The 21,865-nt window shown below is 34.9% G+C and overlaps 1 protein-coding gene across 9 annotated transcripts; it reads right to left on the reverse strand.

Annotated features, from left to right (window-relative positions):
- Window positions 1-285: 285 nt before the first annotated feature.
- On the reverse strand, window positions 286-6,196 carry LOC107845913. Of its 9 annotated transcripts, none has more exons than XM_047397882.1 (11): window positions 6,123-6,196; window positions 5,912-6,022; window positions 4,067-4,156; window positions 3,285-3,709; window positions 3,048-3,162; window positions 2,659-2,938; window positions 2,039-2,138; window positions 1,891-1,950; window positions 1,705-1,791; window positions 1,411-1,539; window positions 286-1,173 (listed from the first exon to the last, which is right to left on the reverse strand). In XM_047397882.1, exons 6-11 carry the CDS (start codon window positions 2,673-2,675, stop codon window positions 1,084-1,086), a joined length of 483 nt encoding a protein of 160 aa, XP_047253838.1. In that variant the 5' UTR covers window positions 2,676-2,938; window positions 3,048-3,162; window positions 3,285-3,709; window positions 4,067-4,156; window positions 5,912-6,022; window positions 6,123-6,196; the 3' UTR covers window positions 286-1,083. The 9 variants fall into 9 exon arrangements, 8 of the variants coding, with proteins under 8 accessions (XP_047253838.1, XP_047253839.1, XP_016545911.1 ...); XM_047397883.1 differs by having other exon boundaries at window positions 4,067-4,153; window positions 5,949-6,022; window positions 6,123-6,193; XM_016690425.2 differs by having other exon boundaries at window positions 5,949-6,022; window positions 6,123-6,187.
- Between the last annotated feature and the right edge of the window lie 15,669 nt (window positions 6,197-21,865).

Genomic DNA, 21,865 nt, shown 5'->3' on the forward strand with positions numbered 1-21,865 from the left:
TGTGCTAAGACAAAGTGCAGTTTGGAGAAAAAGGATTACCAGAGAACAGAACAAGCAGAAACTTAAATGAGAAGCATGAGGCTTTACATCAATGGTTCAAACTGTTGAAGTGTGTCACTATATCATCTACAAACTTAAGCTGCACACTTTTAATTGTATTCTCAACATACCTCCTTATGTGCGGGCCTGATGAATGCGAAAATTCATTTTTCATATACATAATGGGTGGGGTGAGATTCATTTGTCTACTCTAATATCATATTGAAGTGTGTGGTCATCTCATAAAAAAGATTATGCTGTTGAGAGCACAATTTAATCATTTAGTTGTATTCTCAACACAAACAAATAAAGTCAACCCATCGGATGGACCAGATACATTTTCTTGGCAATATATTTCCTTCCATGGCGGTATATGCTAGCCTTTTGGGCTTTTGCCTTACATGTGCTATCTAGAACAACTGCTCAAATCCAATGGTGATTTAGTTTTTGATCCGCATGTTACAAACTCGTTCATTACAATGAGAAAATTACAGTTGAATCACACATTATATTTCATGGACTCGATCAACTATGTATGGGTACGTGCTGGATACACGTGTGTTTAAGCATCCAGTACAAGTACATGCAGTTTTAATGTATTTTGAAAATCAATACAAAGTATATGCTGCACCTGCTGATACGGGCGTGCCAAGAAAAATAAAGGATCATACTATGCCACTTCTCAGATTAGCAGCTCAAAAACCATCTGCTAAATGTGCCTCGTTCACAACTGCTTCAAACCTGTTTCAGCCTCGGTAGCTGAAATAGTATCTTGAACTATTTTCCTTCATATTCTTCTGATCAACTTGTTTTATTGATACACTTACTGTGATTGACTGTCATTCAAAACCGTTGACAGTGAATTAGATCAGAAGGATATGACGGACTCAAGCAATTCATGTGAAATTAGGTAACGGAAAGTGAAGTTGTGAGGAATCCACTCAATTTTCTTTCACATTCTTCCTTGATATTTCTTTATGAAATGTTCAGGCAATGCGAGCTCTATCATTTCCATCGAACTAGAAGGGCACAAATCAACCTCATTCACATGAGATTCCTCACTGTGTTTGTCTGAAGGTATTCTTTAGCCACTTCAAGCTCTTGGAACACTCTCTTGGGTGTGTACAAGCGAAGCTGAATATATTTCATCGAATGATGAGAAGCCAAACAAAACGAGAGAAGTATCAAAGTGGAAAGATAATTTCATCTCTTTTATGTTAAAAAAACTCAACGCAAAGAAAAAGAATCTCTCTAAAATTGACTTAAGTAACAATATTCTAAATGATGTCAATATAGTTATGATTAAATCACCGAAAGGTGGACAAAATTATAGCTATCTCAACCAAGAAAAAATTTAGAATCTGCATGTACCAGAGCATCAGAATGGCTTCCTGAGCATAGAGCAAAACGTAGACGAGGGTCTGAGTGCTCTATTGCATATCCTTTTCTTGCATCTCCAGCCTTAAATTTTTGTTTTGGGAACAACAATGATTGAATCCACTGCAAGTACAATTTAAGTTCAACAAGCCCCATTGAGACCATACACAGTAACAAACTCCTTATTGTAGATAAGATTCATTAGTCTAACAAATGTCTTATCTATTGCGCATGAAGCAGAGGGAATCAGCGGACTGTATCCAAGTAAAGAAGCAAACATGGATTTACCTGACCAGGACGGGGCAATCGACACCCTAGTATAGAACTCTGAATCATGTCCACACTTACTGTATTCCCTCCAATGTTATAAGCAGCCTGAAACACAATATCCCAAGTGATAACCACCTCAGCATAAAGCGTAATTGATTCAGTAGCACCTAAATAATTTTTCACAGACATCAGACTGTTATGAACCTTGAGAAGTTGAGATACTCTCTTAAGAGTACTTCGTGGAATCCCATAAACCAAGAACTCCTGAAATATATAAATGCTCGTTAGTAACTTTTCACATCCGGATATGCAGTAAAAAATCTTTCACAGAACTTTTAGCTACGGATATTACATGCATCACTAGTGCATTGTGAACGTTAATCCAGAAAGCCAGCTTCTTATTATGCCTCATTTTTCTAGGATCAACTTCCTTCAACTTCGAGACTAGATATCTGTATTTGCAAGTTGAGGGCCTTTCAGCATTTACAAAACTCAACAAGCTTACTGAAAGAATATAGGTTACATATGTTTATGATTCAAAATTACTGAGATCCATTTCCACAAGCAATAACATTAGCATTTAGTCGTATAGATGTATTTAATCTGACAGGTAATATGAGGAGCCACCATAAGAAAGTGACCCATGGAAACACAGTCAATGCTTCACTTGTGGAAACTAAAAAGGGATGAAGTTGCACCACAAGGGTCCATCCATAGTAAAGATTGTTCCTTGGTTTGGAATTATTTGGTTTTGTTTGTTTGTCCATTCTAGTCCAAATATCTATAGAATAGATTATATTGGTACTAGGATAGGTGCGACTGTTAGCCCAAATATATCACTATATATGCTATAAGTGTAACATGTGTTCAGCTTAATCCTCAGATCACTTTACAGACAGAATATGGTTTAAGCGTCCAATTCTTTATTTAAAAAGAGGAAAAGGCAGACTACAAATTGAGGTAGTAGCTTACCTAAAATGTTGTAACATGCGTTACACACCATCTAAGCTCCGTTTATCTCGACGTAGCCCTTGCACTTCAGTCATAGTGACAAAAGATCCACTAAATTCTTTTAGCTCTTTAATGTGAAAAGGGTTATTCAGTGTTGAATAAGAACTTCCTTCACATTGTAAAGCCCCCATATCATTCTGACCTTGAGGAAAAGATTCCAGCACTGATGATGATAATGAGATTGGAGAGAATGGGTAACCATAGCTGAACAAAGGGGTGTGAGCAAGCTGAAAATATATGGCTGAAATACAATTAATCATTTCTTCAGATAGCTGGTTTGGGGCATGATGAAAATGATTTGAAGAACTGCTAACAAAATGATCTACCGCTGTCCAATTTGAAGTGGATACCTGAGCACGCTGGTTGCAATTACACGATCCAATTTGGCATTGTAAGTTGCATCACAAACAGATAATGGCAATAATATAAGTAGTATCTCTGTATTTTTTTTCCAATGCTGGAGTACTGCATGATAAATAAACAAAATAATGTCCTTAGCTAAACAGATGTTTAGCTAATATCAATTTAAAGATAGATTAGGTGCTATTTCAGCCCCCGAAACACTTTTTTTCTATAGAATTACTTACCTCCAGCATTGATAAAGGCAAAGAATGATACGAATCTACAGCATCAGCAAGCACTCCAACTAGAGGTGAAGGTTTGAAAGCAGAAGCATTGTGAGACAGTGATGAGTGGCTTCTCAGAACAGTAGTATCAACCAGGCTTGGATTTCCCGTTGTCCCATTACATTCTTCTGGTGGATTACCAACAGGTGGCAGAGAAGGACTAGTATTACGTATTGCACTTTCCTTTGTGTTCCTGTTGTGCTTCTTGACTTCAGAATGTTTCCTTACTTTGGGAGCTGAACTGGTTTTTCTTCTGTCATCCTTCATAGACATTGATTCTAACTACTTAGCAAATTCTTTTTGGTACATTGAAAGAAGACATTTCTCCAAATACATAACCTCAGCTCCAAAAGAGTAACTTCTTTAATCAGATCCTCTTGAGCACTCTGGAAGAAAACAGAAACAAGAAAAAATAGCTGAGAAAATGTCGATTTAATTAATAACATGGAATTAACTTCAACATTATTGGATAGAGAAGAATTCTGTAGCCGATCCCAACTAGTCTGACATTTAGTCATAGTTGATTGATTGATTGAATTAACTTCATCTTGCAATCTACTGACGGTTGACGATCTATTTTAGTCTGCATTTTATCTTGCTAACACTTTTTCTCTCAATGGAAAAGGATAATTACGTAACGGATATCATCTTTTGTGTTAAATATAAACTTTGAAGCCACTAAGATAACTAAGAGAACAATGTGCACAGTACAATTGAAAATCTCTGGAAAACAAGCTCCTTACATTATTCTTTTCGTCGGAAGAATTATGATGTTCACTGCCTGGAAATTGTCTTTTGAGATCTTCATAATTCTTCTGTAGCCCCATACCCTGCTGCATAATGAAATCTTGAGAGCAAGGAAGGAAACAATGAAGATGAACTTGAGAGGTTAAAATAATAGCAACTAATCGTCCTATCAAATTGAGACGTTTTCCCTACCATTTCAATGTTAGGATGTGCTATTAAACATGCAATTTGTGTTATAGTATTATATTTTCATTTCATGAAAAATTATTTATTATATTAATAAAATATTTATTTGAATAGATCATTGTATTAACATGTGTGTCCTTTACTTGTATAGTAGACAATTTTGTATATGAAGTATTTTAACTCATGTACGGAAGATTAAAATTGTTGGTTCTTATAAGTAATAACTTAACGTTCACAATCAAAGATGACGTAGGAAAAACATCTTGATGATTGTAGCACAAGATTAAATATAATTTGATCTTAATTATGAGAGTGGTAATATTCCGACTTCTTGTGCTAGTACATTTCGTATGTATTGAATGAACCAATTAGAGATATTCGTTTATGTTCTGAATATTATTAAAAGATTTCTCTAGACCATTACATGTACTTATACTCTTAATCTTGATATAATTATTATGATCTATATGGTTTATTTTGTCATTTTAATCTATTAAAAAGTGAGACTCTTTTGTGAGTCAACATATTCTTGATAGGTTGGATGATGACGAATCACTTAGTGAAATATTAATTAATTGATAGAACCATGTCTCGAACTTGAGATAGAAGATACCCTTTACAGTTGCTTATAAGTTTTCACGTGAAAACCCTGTAGGTGGACTTTGTATCCGTCATGTGAAATAAGTTAAGGATTATAAATAAAGGATTAAATTAATTAATGAGTTAAATTTTTCAGAAAATTTAATTTAATTGATTGGTGTCGGTAATTTTAATATGGTAGTTAAATAAGATGTAATGGTAGATTTTAAAATTAAATCGATGAGTGCAATTACAAATTTTTAGTGGAATAATTTATAATTTATTATTATATGATAATTCTTTCATCACCGAATTAATATCAGAATTAGAAGCTTCTCTTAATAAATCTGTGGTCCCTGCTATACCTGATTAACTAATCAGAACTTACTAGAAGAAGTAATATTATTTACTAATTTTTTGGAAGAAAAATAATATCTTCTGACTTTAAATGGTTGAAAACGTTTTGGACAACTAAAGAGGCCTAAAATGTTTTGGACAACTAAAGAGACCTAAAACGTTCTGGACAACTAAAGAGGCCTAAAAACGTTTGTCTCTTGATTTTCCCTTATTTATGAGAAAATATGAATAAATAGGATTTAGGGTTCAGAAGATAAAGGAATTACATCAATTTGATAAGCAAAGGTTAAGTCAGGGCAGTAGTAGAAGACTGCAGAACTGAAGGTCAAGGCATTGAACGATAATTGTAAAAGCTTCAAGAGGTAAGTTTTATAATTGTCGTTTTGATTACGTTACCTAAATTATATGTAAGTTATTGATCCTGTAGAATTATTGCTTCTACGGTCAAGATGGTATTGTGGCAATTGGCTTTTTAATTTTCACTATCATATATAAACCATAAACTATCTAAATTGATGATTAACTATTTATTGATCTGAACTCGATATGACAAGATAACACCGGTTGTTATCTGAAAATAGCTAGCACAATCTACTACTATGGTGAAATTCTTTCTTAGTGGTAGCCTTTATAGTGAAAAATCTCTATCAATCTACATTAAACATCAACCGAGAATTGGAAAAGGCAAAACAGTGAAGCAAGAATTAAGAATGAAATACCTTTGGGAGTGCAGCAAGAATGAAGAATAAAAAATACCTCTGGGAGTGCTTGTATATCCTGAACCTTTTACTATGAAATTCACAATTTGTTTTCAATAACCATGCAAATTCCTATCATTGAAATGAACATACAAAAACCATTAAATGCTAGCAGCAAGAGAACTATGTGAAGTCTTAAATAAGGTACAATATATTGATGGAGACTACTCACCAACAATTATATATTTCCCTAGAATACAGGGCGTCCTAACCACTAGGCTATTAAAACAACCGCTTGGCGTCCAACCATTTTCTCTGAAAAATGTACTTATAAATGTTTTTGAAAATGAAATAATATATTTACCTATAAATATTTTTAAAAATATTGAGATAATGAAGTAAAATCTTTAATGTGGTTACCGTTGGCTATAGGGTAATGAAATATTATTTTGGGAATAGTTTTTTAGTGTGTGAACTAAATTTCTTTTTCTTTAAATTGATTTTTGAGCTTTTATTAATCAAGTAAATCAAAATTACACAAACAAAGGCCAAGTAGCAAAGTAAAATAACAAACTAAAATTAAAATCTAAGCTAAACCCCACCCGGTTGGCCATCTACCCTGTCTCGTTATTACATATACCCTAAGATAAGGGTTTCTAAACACACTCTCATTACACTCATTTCCTCGCTCCTAAACACCTGAATAGTGATGTTGCCGCCTTTTTTCAATGTTGATTTTCCTCTCCTTCTTCTTTGGGTTATTAATGATTTTGCATTGAAAGCTAGTAATTCTTGGACATCAGTTTTCAAGAGTGAGTACTATTCTCTATTCTTTCTTGTTTTCCCCTATTTGATACACTGACCAGTAATTTTTCTCAACTATGATCTCCGGTGGCTAGATTTGCTCTTCTTTTTACTGAAGGTCCCATCTTGGATGGTGCTCTGCTCTACTGGGTAAGTACTCATCTTTCCACTTTTGCCCCTTCCTATGTAGATTTTGATTCCTCTTATCCTGTAGGCAGATTTGTGATTGAGTGCATGGGAAGCTCAATATTTCCACTTTATAGTGGACAAAACATCTCCATGTTTGTTGTTCTTGATTCGACACTGGACCTTCGTATTTTGTTTAGTCCGTTTTGATGGTTGGAGTAGTGTAGGCTAGCATTTCACTTATTTTTGTAGCCTTTGTGGTGATGTAAATAATATTTAAGTGAAAAAGTTTGTGTTTGGCCTTCCCTTCCCCTTGTCGCTTCATAGGTGATACTCTCAGATACGGGCTCTTTAGCTTGTCACTATTGGTGATGTATTTTCTTGTTGCTTCCAGCTGTTAATATGAACAAAACTGCAGTCCCTTTTATCTATTGCTAGATTTGCTAGGTAATCTGCTAGTTTGTTGCCCTCCCTTATAATGTGCTGGAATTTTATTTTCTTTCTTGCCCAGTCACCTTCTAAGATCATTTTAAGCAACATGGAATCTTTTTGTATGATGACTTTATTGTACTGTGTTAATTTGTAATGTTTATGTAATGCCCCAAAATTGGGTCCCGAGACGTCACACGGTGCTTAGGGGCACAAGTGACCCTAAGCTAACTCTCCTACTGGCATAACTCATAAGCAACTGGATAAAATACTTAAATCTATATAAAATCAGTGAAAATATAGAACTTCTCTGAACTTGATCAATATAAACATGAACTTTATAAGATTACGACTCTACTTTTACCAAACGAAACTGAAACTGAATATATAAACTTCTACTGACTGTCTATGAAGCCTCTACTGGTACTGACTTTAGATATCCGGGTCATGACTCCCAACTATCTAAGCTCATATGACTAAAATAAGAAAATACAATACTTCTCAAATTGTATAACCAACTCAAGCCCTCGAATCAAAAGGACTCTGTGAAATAACAAGAATAATAAGGAGATTAAGAAATCAAGGTATTCTTCCTTATCTTGATGTATTCATGAATATAAGCTTATATAGTTGTAAAAAGTAAAAAGGATAGATACAGGGAATAACTACCAAGAGTCATACACTAATTACAAATGTAAAATATAATTACAAAGAGTCCTAGTAATGAAATAATTCTACTTTAACAGTCCCCCTCAAGCTAATGCCAGTGTGGAACATCGACGAAGCTTGTTGAAATGAATAGATAAAAGTTGTTGTCCAAGAGGTTTCGTCATGATATCTGCGATTTGATCAGCATCGAAAATGAAGTGAATTGAAAGCCTACCTAACTTGATTTGCTCCCACACAAAGTGATCGTCTAATTCAATATGTTTGGTGCGGGCATGAAAAACAGGATTGGCACTCAAGTAAATTGCACCAATGTTATCACACCACATGATAGCATTGGCCAATTAGTTATATGCACTCTCCGTTGAGGAATGGGCAATAGTAGGTTGTTCTTTTGACGACCAAGAAAATAAATTATTTCCAAGATACACTAGATATCTACTAGTGGAACGCCGATCATTAGGGCAGCCAGCCCAATCACTATCTGAAAAACATTAAAGCTGCAAGGTAGAATTCTTGGAGATAAACAAACCAATGTTGGTTGTTGCACGAATATAGCAAATTAGACTCTTCATTGCTTGTCAATGAACCTCTGTTGTACAATGCATAAATTGAGCTATTTTATTGACACTAAATGCAATGTCTGAGCGAGTCAGGGTCATGTATTGCAGGGAACCGACAATTTGCGATATTGCTCAGAATTTGACAAAAATGCACCCATTGTCTTGCTCAAGGTTGGGACCACTGCCATTGGTGTGATACATGGCTTAGAATCCTGCATATTTGCCTCTTTCAGTAGATCAGCCACATATTTATTTTGTGTCAACAGCAGGCCATTTGAGACCCTTTTTACTTCAATTCCTAGAAAATAATTCAAGGTACCCAAGTCGCGAACAGGAAATATTTCCTTAATGCTGGCGAGGAACTATGGAAACTTTGAGGAATCTGAACATGTAACAAATATGTCATCAACATAAATCAATACATAGATTTTTAATGTACGTTGAATAAGAACAAATAATGACGAGTCCGCCTTGGAGGAGTGAAAACCGAGACCCTCCAAAAAGTTTGGCAAGCGTTGAAACCAAGCTCAGGGAGCTTGTTTCAAGCCATAAAGAGAGTGATGAAGTTGGCAGACATGGTCAAGCTTGAAAGAATCAACATACCCCTGCGGCTGTTCCATATATAATTCACTGTCTAAATAGCCATATAAGAACGCATTAGAGATTTCAAGTTGATGAATGGGCCAATTATGAACTGTGGCAAGCGTAAGAACTGTTCGAACAATGGTAAATTTGAAAACGGGAGAAAATATTTCAAGATAGTCAATACCGGACTGTTGTGTGTAACCCTTAGTAACAAGACGCGCGTTGTAATGGTCTATTGAGCCATCTGTATTCCTCTTTATGCGAAAAATCCACTTGTTTCCAATTATATTTTTATCGATAGGAAGAGGCACTAAACTCTATGTTTTTGTTTGATGTAAAGCATTCAATTCTTGCTGCATAGCGTCACGCCATTCCTTAAATTTCTTAGCTTGAAAAATGTTATTAGGTTTCGCTAATAGATAATTTTGTTTTGTTAAGGCTATATTGGCTTAGGTTTTTTACATAATAGTAGGGCAGAGTTGCATGTGATGGGTGCGAGATGATTTAGAATTTTATTTTAAGGAAGAAACTGAAGAACCCATAGCTAATGATAATCCATAAGCATTATTCGGATTGGAAATAAGAGATGGAGATGAATTTGAGATAGGTGTTCTAGTTAGTATTTGAGGGGATTGGCATAAAGGTGAGGATCCAGGCAATGGGTTAGGGAAAGAAGAGAGATTTAATAAATTAAAAGGAGATAGATTTCTATGTGGAGAAGATATGGGTACCTGATTAGGCAAAGAAAAAAAATGTAGGAGATTGAAAAGAAGAACAATTAGGAGGTTGAGATGGAGAAGATGGCGTACCAGATATTGATGTTGAGTCCAAGTGAGGCTGGAATGGACTTGAGACGTACAACCATGAGCTATCAACTTTTTCGCTAGACGCCTGTGCCAAATTTATGTTGTACGAAAATTCTTATGGATGAAATTTGACATGTCTAGCTAGATATACTCGACCTGTGGATTTGTCTAAGCACCTATATGCACTGTGACTCAGACTTTGACCAAGATAGACACAAAGGGATATTAGAAATGAAAATTTATAATGGAAAAATCAAACACCCAAAAGGTTTGAAAGAAAGGTAGTTCGAATTTTTATTGAATAAAAGTTGATACCGAGACTTTTCTTTAATGACGTTGGATGGAAGAACATTTGTTAAAATGGCACTGTGTTCAATAGCAAAATTCCAATATTTAAGAGGTAAATTTGCATTAGCTAATAATGTAAGACAAATGTCTACCAAGTGCCGAATTTTTCTTTCAGAAATGCCATTGTGTTCATGCGTGTAAGCGCATGCAATGCGATGTATAATACCAGTTTGATTAAAGTATTTTTTCAGTTTTTGGTATTCTCCTCCCCAATCAGAATGAAAAGCTTTGATTTTTGCTTAAAATTGCCTTTCAATCATTTTTTCAAAATTAAGAAAAATCGAATGAACATCACTTTTACTTTTAAGAAGATAAACCCATGCAAAGCGAGTAAAGTCATCCACAAATAAAACAAAATAACTATGGCCCATAAAAGAAAGAATTGGGGCCAGACCCTAAACATCAGAGTGAACAATTTGAAAGAGAGCGGTAGTAGTATGTTCAACAGACACTAAGGACAAACGAGATAATTTTCCTAAGGTACAACTAGAACATGGACTAAGTTTATTTGTAGAGCTAGAAAAATGCTGATTTTTAACTAATGAATGCAACTTTTGAACATTAGGATGGCCTAGACAAAGGTACCAGTCATCGAGAGAGCGAATTATGGCTGTCATAGCTGTCTTAGGCATTTGTTGAATGCTGTAGATTCCAGACTCACTTGTGCCTTGCATCAGTACTTGGAGGGTGCGTTGGTCCGTGATAAGAAAATAGGAAGGCCAAAATTCAAAAAAACAAGAATTGTCAGAGGTGAATTTTTGTACGGAGAGTAGATTCTTAACTAATTTGGGAACACATAAAACATTTTTCAAGTAAAGAGATTTCGAAGGAGAATGTAGTGTTGCCATACCAGTGTGAGATTTGAAGCCCTTGACCATTACCTGCATGAAGCTGATCCAAACCTGGATATTCATTAATGGCACTTAAACTTTGAAGGTCCGGAGTGATGTGGTAATTTACAGCCGTATCTGAAAACCAGGTAATAGGCTTCATATTTGGTGAAGAGGATGCAACAACATAATAATTAACCATTGGTGGAGCAGCATAATTATGTTGGTATGGCGATTGTCCAAAGTTACGAGGAATATACCTCTTTTGACAAGTGACAACAGAGTGGTTATTTAGACCACAAATTTGACATGGACCACGATTTCAATTTTTATTGGAGTTGTTGGATGGGCGTGGCTGATTATTATTGGAGTTGTTATTGAGGGGTAGAGTGTATTGTGGACGGTATTGGGGAGTAGGCAGAAGGGGAGAATTACCTTTTAGAATCATGTTTGCGACAGGTTTCATGGCATTTTTAAGCAAGATTTCATGAGCTACTAATTGTCCATGAAGTTTATTGAATGTAACTGGTTTTGGACAGAGATTAAGAGCAGCAATAAGGCCATGAAATTCTGGTCCAATGTTGCGATAAATAATAGCATTGAATTCAGCAGGAGAAATAGATCTACCAGCGGCACTAAGTTCATCAGAAAGAGCCTTGGTCTTTTGGAGATAGCCAAAAATAGAGAGATCAGATTTCTTTAGTTCTTGTAATTCTATATGCAGCTGCAATTGACAATTTTGTGAAATAGAACCAAAAGGGTTGGCAAGGGCCTCCCAAACTGCAAAGGAAGAGGTGAGACCTATAAGATAAGGATAGATCTCTTCCATTAAAGAAGAAAGCAACCACGAATGAAGCATCTGATCCTTACAAAACCATATGTCAAATTCTGAGTTGGGAACTTAAAGGGTGGGATCAGTGAAGGATGCAACAGTGACAGAGGGAGAGAGATTCGTACCATTGATGAAACCATGAAGGTTTTGATAATTTAGAAGAGGAATAAATTGAGTTTTCCATGCCAAATAATTTTTTTGTATAAGTTTAACAGCAAAATAATGGGTAGAGGTGATGACAGAAGTGGGAGAAGTGCAGGAGGAAGAAGTGACGAGAACGACAGACATTGCAGAAAAACATAGAAGAGAATTTTGTTTAAAGCTTTGATACCATGTGAAATAACAAGAATAATAAGGAGATTAAGAAGTCAAGGTATTCTTTCTTATCTTGATTTATTCATGAATATAAGCTTATATAGTTGTACAAAGTAAAAAGGATAGATACAGAGAATAACTACCAAGAGTCATACGCTAATTACAAATGTAAAAGATAATTACAAAGAGTCCTAGTAATGAAATAATTCTACTTTAACAGACTCATCACCTGCTGACTGGGAGCTGCGGACTGACTGAATGTGGTATCTGCGCTACAATTTGTACCTACATTATAAGACACTGTAGCACATAGAAATATATGGGGGTCAGTACTTTAAGGAATGTACTGGGTATGTGGGGGTGCAATGCAATGTTATAAATAATATCATAAATGATTATGAAAATCATCCATGCTGACGATATTGACTTTCTTTTCTTGAATTAACTGAAGTATATTCCTTGTAAATCATCAATTGTAATGCAAGAATTATATATCTCATAAATTATTATACTCAACTCAAACTCTTTAACTCATGACTTAGAGTGACTCGGTAACTCATGAACTTGAACTCTTATAGACTTGGGAGATTCTTATAACTGACATAAACCATGTAAGCTACATGGAGTCCAATGTTTTTCCCTCCTAAGGAGAGAACCCCATATTGGCAGGAACGTCGTACTCTTGCCAAGGAGTACAACCTAAATTTAGTGATCACAATCTCATACTCGGCCTCCGACCCACAATTATCAACATCAATCCTACGGTGGAATGTAGTTTCAGGGGAAATACCACATTTTCCACTCGGTGCTAAATACTACTCCCAGACACAAGCTTAAAACGCGATAGGAAATCCACCACAAACATCACAAGGGTCTATCATGAAGACCAAATCAAATCTATTTCTCATTTATCAAATCATAACCAATTTGGGGATTCCTAACTAAACTCAAATCAAATCAATCTTTCTCACTATCAAAATTTATCAATTCATTAAGTCATGGCAACATCAATAACTGTGAGGACATATCAAGACTCATTGTAACAACTCAATCTCATGAATCAATATACTCAATAATCCAATTTTTCATAAGGAAGCTTAAATCTTGACACATGTCTTGAAAGCACTTGAAATACCAACTCATGGTAGAAACATGAAATTCACAATATTAAATATCAAGTTATAATTTAGAAATTATTAAATAATCATGTATCAAAAACTTCAAGAAAACATCATAGAACTCATTCTTGACTCTCAAGCTTAAATATTAATATATATATATATTCAATAATCAAACTTCTCATAGAAAAGCTTAAATCATGACTCTTATCTCAAATCATTTGAAAATCATCAACTCATAATAACAATATTCAACTCATGGCGTAAGTTCTCTATTTAGGAAATAAAATGATGAAATAGTCATGTGTATCAATCTTGAATAGCTCAAATATTATAAATCATTAATAAAGTAATTTGAGTGTAAACCCACTTTGGAAAATCATGAATTTCAATAGTAGAAATTAAATCTTTAGTCATAAGAATGAAAAAAGTGTTCTTGTTCAAACCCCACATACCTTGGATTATGATTTTAAGATGAGCAAGCTTGATTGTAAACTCTTATTCACACTTTTGAGCTAAGTTCTTGATGCCTTTGACTTGTAAAACTTGATTCTTGAACAACTTGATGAAATCTTTGGAAGATTCTTGAATTTTCTTGTGGAAGATTTGATTTAGGAGTTTGGAAGAAACCCTAGTTCTAGATCTTTCTTGGAAGAGAAATGAGAGAAAATGAACTTCTCTTTTCTACTTGGATATATATATATATATATATATATATATATATATATAGGACCAAAATGGGAGAAAATGATCAAAATGCCCTTGCAAAAACGTCCATTAATTGCTGGAAAAATAGAGCTGACGACATCCATGACAAGCCGTCAGGCCCGTGATAGGCCGTCATGAATTGTCATCACAAAAAGGGTGGATTTTATGATTTTCGGCTTAATGTTGACAACATTTTGTGACAAGTCGTAAAACTTGTGACAAGCCATCACAAAAGGTTGGATTTTGTGACTTTCTACCTTAAGGTGACGATATTTTGTGACAAGCCGTTAGGCTTGTGACAAGTTGTCACAAAAGGTCGTAATGAAGTTTCCAGGCTGACACGCTGGAGTAAAATAAGTATAACTCTTTGTTCCGATATCAAATTTTGATGAAATTGGTATTGTCGGAAATATAATTCAATTATCTATATTTTGGTAGGTCATGGGCTCAATGATTCGTAGTATAACGAGATATATGATTATTTGAAGTTAGATATGGAAAAATCCTTCCTAAGAATTCAATGGTAAGGAATGTTTTGATTCACCTAATCGCTAGGACATCTTTGAGGCCTTAATACACATCACCCTTGATTAGTAAACAAACAAAGCACTATAATTTATTTCTCATGAGCTTGATTCATGGTTTCACTATTGGTTAGAGTCTCGGGGTATTACAAAATAGCTCTAACTCCCTCACCAGGTGTCCGATTCGGGTGAATCTTATGTCGATGGAAAGGTTATCCAATTCTCCATATGATAGAAAGTGGAATTTAGTGAAATACAGAATGATATAAACAACAATCACTTTGGAAGTCATCTATATTCACTCAAAAGACGGATTTAGGCTTAAGAAACGATCGAGGTATTACAGTTTACGAGCTGCAAAGATGGTTGTTGCTTCTAGCACTGTATTTGTTGTATCATCTAGTGTAGTACCTTGAGTATTTAATAGGTTACCTTTTAATCCCTTCGGTTGAATGCGTAAGAGCTCACCCTATGATTTTCTCTTGATGCACCATTAGTGTTGTCTTTGACCCAACCTGCAGGTGGAAATTCCCAAATAACTTTGAGAATATTCACTTCTGGTTTGAATTCTTCTAGTTTTTAAGTATTCTTGGCCATTTTTCTGGGAATTCCATTGAAGGTCTTCTTATTCTGAGTAGCATATGTAAATTTCAAACCACATTATGTATAACCCTTTACATTGGTAGCCTATTTCCTTCATGCTTACTGAGATTTTTGTGTTTCCATAATTTCCATGCAATAATACTTGTAATAGCCTTATAGTAAGGCATTATATCTTTCTTTACTCTAGCTCCCCACCATAGCATAATCACTTCTCTTAGACAAAGTCCTTCAATTTGTAATCCTGTGAAAGAACAAAAATAGGACTGATTTATGTTAGTAATAACAAGTTTTAAGAACACATGTGACAATGTCACTTGATCAAGATTGGCATAACACCGGCATCTAGAAGGTCCCTCAACACCCCATCTTCTAATTTTATCATCCACTAGTACTTTAAGAAAAATGAACCTTCGCTTATTTTTGCCGTTAAAACTTTTTCGTAGCTACCTTGGAACTGATAGTTCGGGTAGCAGGCATTTCATTTGATTTTAGAACCAATTTTCCATTTAGAAGTCTTCGTTGGTTTTGAATGACCGCCAAGAGAAAACTTTAGTTAAATGACTTTGTATACAAATTTTTGACTATGCCAGAAGCTCTAGAATATTGGTTTTAGGCTAGAAAGACCCTTGGTTTGGATCCCAAGACACCTAAGTTCATTTTGACCAATTGGTCAGAAACTTAGAAAATTGATAGACATAGGTGTGGGGCCCACAAGTGACCTAAACAACCTCTAATGGAAAATCTAACTTCACAAATGCCTCCAAAATGTCTAATTTAGTGGGGTTAAATAGTTTGTTTGCAAAAAAAAAAGAGTCTAAATGAGTCCGGATGTTCAAAAATAAGTTTTGACCTTGCGGACCCCATTTAACCGCGATTAAGGTACTATAAATTGCCCCTTGGTCGCGAAATTGACCATTTTCACTCTTTTTTTAGCCATAGAAGCCCTACAATAATAGATTAACTTCAAATTGATTCTTGGGGATGAGTTAGAATCTTGATTAACATATATTTTCATGATTAACAACGGATTAAAGGTATGAATCCTTCCTTTTCAAGCTTTAATTTCTTGAACTTCAATAAAACCCCCAAATTTCTTGATGGGTTAATTTAACCCAAATATTCTTGGTTTTCACATAATTATTAAGGGTTATGATTCCCTAGTGGTGTATGAACATTGGGTTGATCTTGAAAATATATTTTCCATATGTGGGACCACTTTGGGTTTTTGGTGTCATTTTTTTACTTGAATCACAATGGTGCAATATGGGTATAAAAATCCTCATAATGATGTGTATATTGTGTTTTTGATAGTTTGACACCTTGAAGAAGCTTCTCGAAAAGGAAAAAGCAAAGTTTTAGTAGTTTGTGGGCTTTCTTTGGATTTGAGGGAGGTTAGGCTTACTCCTTGTTAGATTGAGCTATTTTTTACATATAATTATGCTATCCTGTTAGATTGAGATGTGCTTTAAGTATTGAATTTATGAAATGTAAGACTTGGGTTAGTTATACCAATTAAGCTATATGAATTTTGGAAGTTGGAAAGCTTGACTTGTTTTCTATTATATTAGGTGGAACAGACTTCATCACTCATGTTTAGCATAAGAATGACTTAGAATACTCAACCTTGGATATAATTCTCTAGTTTCTCGTACTTACAGTAAATTGGCCTTAGTTTATTATACTAGGAAAGTTTGTCTTGGTTCTATTGGACTTAGTAAAGGTGCTTGAGTAGAATATCTACCTTAGGTATTGTGGTGGCTTGCTATACATCTAAGAGTTGATTTAGATACCTAGCCTAGTCCAGAGTAGAAATTCACATAGAATGCATTTTGGGGATTTAGATGTAGGATTTTTGACCCACCTTAAGATAAGACTTGTGATTAGTTCCCTCTAACCCTTACGCCTAGTAATTGACTAAATAGTGCCCTTTTGAGGCAATATTAATGATTTTGGTACCTGTTGGTTGTGTGAAATGGCCTTGAGAATGATGCCTAAGTAATTATGCCTTTGTATGCCTTGTTAAATAAAGCTTATGTCAAGCTATTAATTATGTTATTACAATTATCTATTGGTTGGGCTAATAACGTGCTATTAAATGAGCCCTTGTCTATTATAAAACCTAAGTAATAAATGATATTATTAACCATGGTATGAATAAATTATGGATCATGTAATGCTTTAGCTAGTGTTTATACTAATGATGAATTATTTTTAGGCCAATAGTAGGCCAATGAATGTGATACTAATGGACATTGTTCATGATATTACTTATGGTTATGCCCAAGTCCTAAATGGCTAAATTATGGATTTTGAAATGATGAGTTCTTGGTTATACTTTTGATTACGCCATCATTTAGGCTAGTGTTCGGATTGTTAACTATACTATTTCTCAATTTATGATCATGTTTAATACAGTGATGATGGAGGTGATTCAGGTTTGATTTTGTACCTTAACTTAGTTATGATTATCTTGGAATTTATCATTCTTATATCATGATTTATCCTAGTTGGCCAATGATGCCTACTGTACCTGTTATTTTGGTACTCATACTATACTTTTGTACCTTTTGGTGTAGATTGGAGTATTAGTTGTCCCCATTGATCGTGGTTTATGCAGTGATTGATTTCTGAAGATAGAGTGAGCTCTTAGAGTTCAAGTCACATAATTTCCTTCCATCTTTTGTATTCAGTCTTTAGTATTCGAGACAAGTGTATTAGCTATTATAGACTTGTAGTTGTATTAATACTATTTGTTTCTCTTCTACTAGCTCTACCAGGTTTTAGGATTAGTATCTGTATGATTTCTTATTCTATCTAGAACCCTCATGTTAGAAATTCATGTTCTTTAAATTTCTCGTATGTTAGGCCTTTTTTATTGAATTAACCCATTGTGTTAGCTCTGGATTATGGTATTGGCTTACCTACTAGTGGAAATTGGTAGGTTCCATTATGACTCATAAATCCGGTCGTAATAAACTGGTATCAGATCCTAGGTTTCACCGGTATTCTTGGTACAAGAGCAAGTGTTTCTAGTAGAGTCTTGCAGATCGGAATGTTGATATTTGTTTTTGTTAGAATTTGGAACTAAGGATAAGAGAAAAGAAAAGTTTCAGTAGTAGGCTTTCATTCATATATTCATCATCCATACATCATACATATTCAACATCTTACAAAGACTATACATATAAGCTACATGAGTCTTACAAGACACAATTCATAAGTCTTACAAGACACACTATCTTACAAGACACACTTCACAAAATATGGAATACTATTCATTTAAAAACTAAACATAATATTTAAAATAAAATTTTCATATTCTAACACTCCTCATTGAGATTTTTCTTAGATACCCCCAGCATAGCCTTCATCTTATTTATTGGGATATCATCCATTTCATCATCCAACTTATACTCATCAAATTCATCAGCATTGTCATCCTCATCAAAAATCTTCTTTATCATCCTTATTGTCAGTCAAATGATCATCCGCAGGCAAAACAACAACCTTGATAGCCTTTTGGTTTTAATCTTTGCCCATGGGTGGAAGTTTGAGGTCCTTGAATTATGAGGACAACTTCAGATCCTGTAACCCCTAAAACTACTGCATTTGCTACTGGTTTGTCATTTGATCTCCTCCTCCATTACTACCCATCATTGGCTTCATTTGAGCTCCAAGATTACTATCCATCATCGGCTTCATCTGAGCACCGCCAGGATTAGTGCCCATCATAGCCTTCTTCACATATAAAGTGGCTTCATTTTCACTTTTGTTGAATCCACAATGAATGAAATGATCATCAAACTTAATGTGCCATGCTTGAGGAGTCTGTTTCAATGCCTTATGTAATTTGTCTTTGGGTTTGTCAACCTACTTCCAAGTGTCATTCTTCTCAATCATACCAATCTCTTCCTTTATTGCTTCAATCAAAACTTTATGTTTTGATTCTTCATAATAGGTATTGGGTTCCAAGATTACAATGTTGTAGCTTTCATATATCTCAGAAAAGGACCTTGTCTTCAAAATTGGTGAATCAATTGAGGATTCACCGTCTGATTCTTCAGCTTCCACATTTTCAGATCTAAATAATTGTGTTTTAGGCAGCAGATGCAAGTTTAGATAACCTGTATTTTCTTTCTCATATATAGACTTAAAGCGGCATAGTTAAAATCCCTATATCTTCTATGCCATAACCATGAATCATCCATCCTTGCAAAGTTAGCACTATAAAAATTGTCATCTACTGGAAAGGTCCTATCCACCATTTTTACTTTAACAATCAAAGTATCATCAGAATTAAAAATCAAACAATGCTTTTCCTTAAAAAGTAAGGAGTAACATTTTGACATCATTTGGCCAACACTCAACAGGTTATATACTAAAGAAGAAACATACAACACAATATGTATAAGCTTTGTACCTTGTATAGTTTGAAAGGCAACTGAACCCTTGCCATGTGCTTCTAGTTTTACACCATTTCCTATCTTAGCTTTAATTTTGACTGACTTGTCAAGTATATGAAACATGAGCTTATTATTTTACATGTGACTTATGCACACACTGTCTAGGAACCATTTGAATTAGTTGGTTTTGCTTTCTTTATGAGTAGCCATAAACAAACTTTCTTCCTCTTCTGACTCTTTAATGAAATTTGCCTGCTGAACATATTGTTGTGGCTGATTCTGCTTTGCCCTGCAATTCTTCTCAATATGACCCATTTTTCTACAAAATCTACATTGAATTGATTGATTTCCTTCGAACTAACAATTCTTTTCTTGATGATTGGTCTTTTTACAGTGGTGGCAAAGTGGAAACCTTTCTTTTTGTGAAGATTCCATCCATGGCTTTCTCTCTGCTACTTTATCTCCTTCCATTCTTCTATTGTCCTTCACGGGTTGTTTGCCTTTATGCTTTGCTTGAAATACCATTTCTTCTACTGCTTTATCTCTTATACTTGTTCTTTATTCTTGGGCTTGCAACTTGCTAATCAGCTCTGTGATGGATAAAGTCTTCAAATCATAATATTCCTCTATTGCTGAAATCTCGGACTCGAACCTTGCTAGTAAGTTTATCATCATCTTCTCCACCACCTTTGAATCTAGAAAAGATTTACCAAATAATATTTTCTTGTTTACAATTTTTAGAAGTTTGGCAGAGTACTCTTCACGATATCTCCTTCTTTCATCCTTAACATCTCAAATTCTCTTTTTAGAGTTAAGAGTTTGACAGTCTTCACTCTGTCACTTCCATCGAACTCCTCTTTCAGCTTCTCCCATACTTCTTTAGGTGTTTCACAAGCCATTATTCTTGTGAAAATCACATCTAAAAGTGCTGAATGTAGACAAGTGGGGGCCTTTGGTTTCTTCAACTTTGCATCTTCATAATTCTTTATTTATGCAACAGTTGGATTGGTCCCAATAGAGGGGGATCATTTTCACTTTCAACTATTTCCCATAGACTAAGATATTTGAGATAAAATTTCTTCTTTATCAGCCATATGTGATAATTTTCTCCTATAAACATAGGAGGACTTGCTCCTAAGAAGCTGTTGGATGCCATTATTACTGCTGTTCAACTCTCTTTTCTTAGTAGAACTGAAGAAAAAACTTATCTCTAAGCCTTCATAGATCCCTCAAGAAGATTGGCTCTTGATACCACTGTTAGAATTTGGAACTAAGGAGAAGAGAAAAGAAAAGTGTCAGCAGTAGGCTTTTATTCATACATTCATCATCCATACATGATACATATTCAATATCTTACAAAAGACTACACTTATAAGCTACATGTGTCTTACAAGAACACTTCATAAATCTTACAAGACACATTTCATACGTCTTACAAGACACACTATATTACAAGACACACTTCACAAAATATGGACTACTACTTATTTAAAAACTAACCATAATATTTAAAAGAAAAATTTCATATTCTAAAAGTTTTCTATCTTTGGGAGGCTATGAAACATTATTAGGAGTTACTCACTTCTTTCACTCATATCATGCTAAAAGTATTAGTTGGTTTGTAGAATATTCTCCTAGCTTTACTCTTTCGCTGAAGGCTAGGGCACGTGCTACCACTACATGAGATGAGGGTCCTGAGATCAAGCCCAGGGATCCTGCTCCTATTATTGAACGTGGATAACCTAAAGGTCATACAAATCCTAGAGATATGTCCCCAATTAGAGGTAAGGATAGACTACTTTCCCCAAACCCTATTCCTACATGGAGCCATATATTCTTCACCACAGCCAGTAGTGGACCAAAAATCAGCCCAGGCTTTGTCGGGGTTATTTCTTCAACAGCGCTCAGAGATGCATTAGTTATTTGTTGAGTAATATTGGTGGTGTGCCATTGGCTGGAGCATAGTCTGCGAATCAGAGTGGTGTTGAGGTAGGGGTGCAACCAGTATCTGCGACTCCCAGAGTTGAGATTTCTCCTACACTGATAGTGTCATGATCTGAACCAGGGCCTGGATGTGATAGGTATCTCAAGTCCCATGTGAACTGAAGATCACCTCCCGTACCTAGCCAAACCAAACACACCACACCCTAAAGTCAGCTGAATTTTGAACATATAACAAGATAACATTTAATGGTCTAAGGAAGTTTAAATTCATATCTATAACCAATCACCAAAGATTGGCCAACCGACTGACCTATACCGCCCAATAGCCACAGTAGTCCAAACAAAGCTTTCTAAACTATGATCTAAAATTG

The sequence above is a fragment of the Capsicum annuum genome, chromosome 10 (assembly GCF_002878395.1).
Source record: "Capsicum annuum cultivar UCD-10X-F1 chromosome 10, UCD10Xv1.1, whole genome shotgun sequence".
NCBI lineage: Eukaryota > Viridiplantae > Streptophyta > Magnoliopsida > Solanales > Solanaceae > Capsicum > Capsicum annuum.

Excerpts from the sequence above, each read along its gene's own strand:
- LOC107845913 (XM_047397882.1), bottom strand. Across the intron at positions 1,951-2,038 it reads ACAATGCACTAGTGATGCAT|GAGTTCTTGGTTTATGGGAT; the intron begins GTAATATCCGTA and ends TATATATTTCAG. Across the intron at positions 1,540-1,704 it reads GATTGCCCCGTCCTGGTCAG|TGGATTCAATCATTGTTGTT; the intron begins GTAAATCCATGT and ends TTGTACTTGCAG.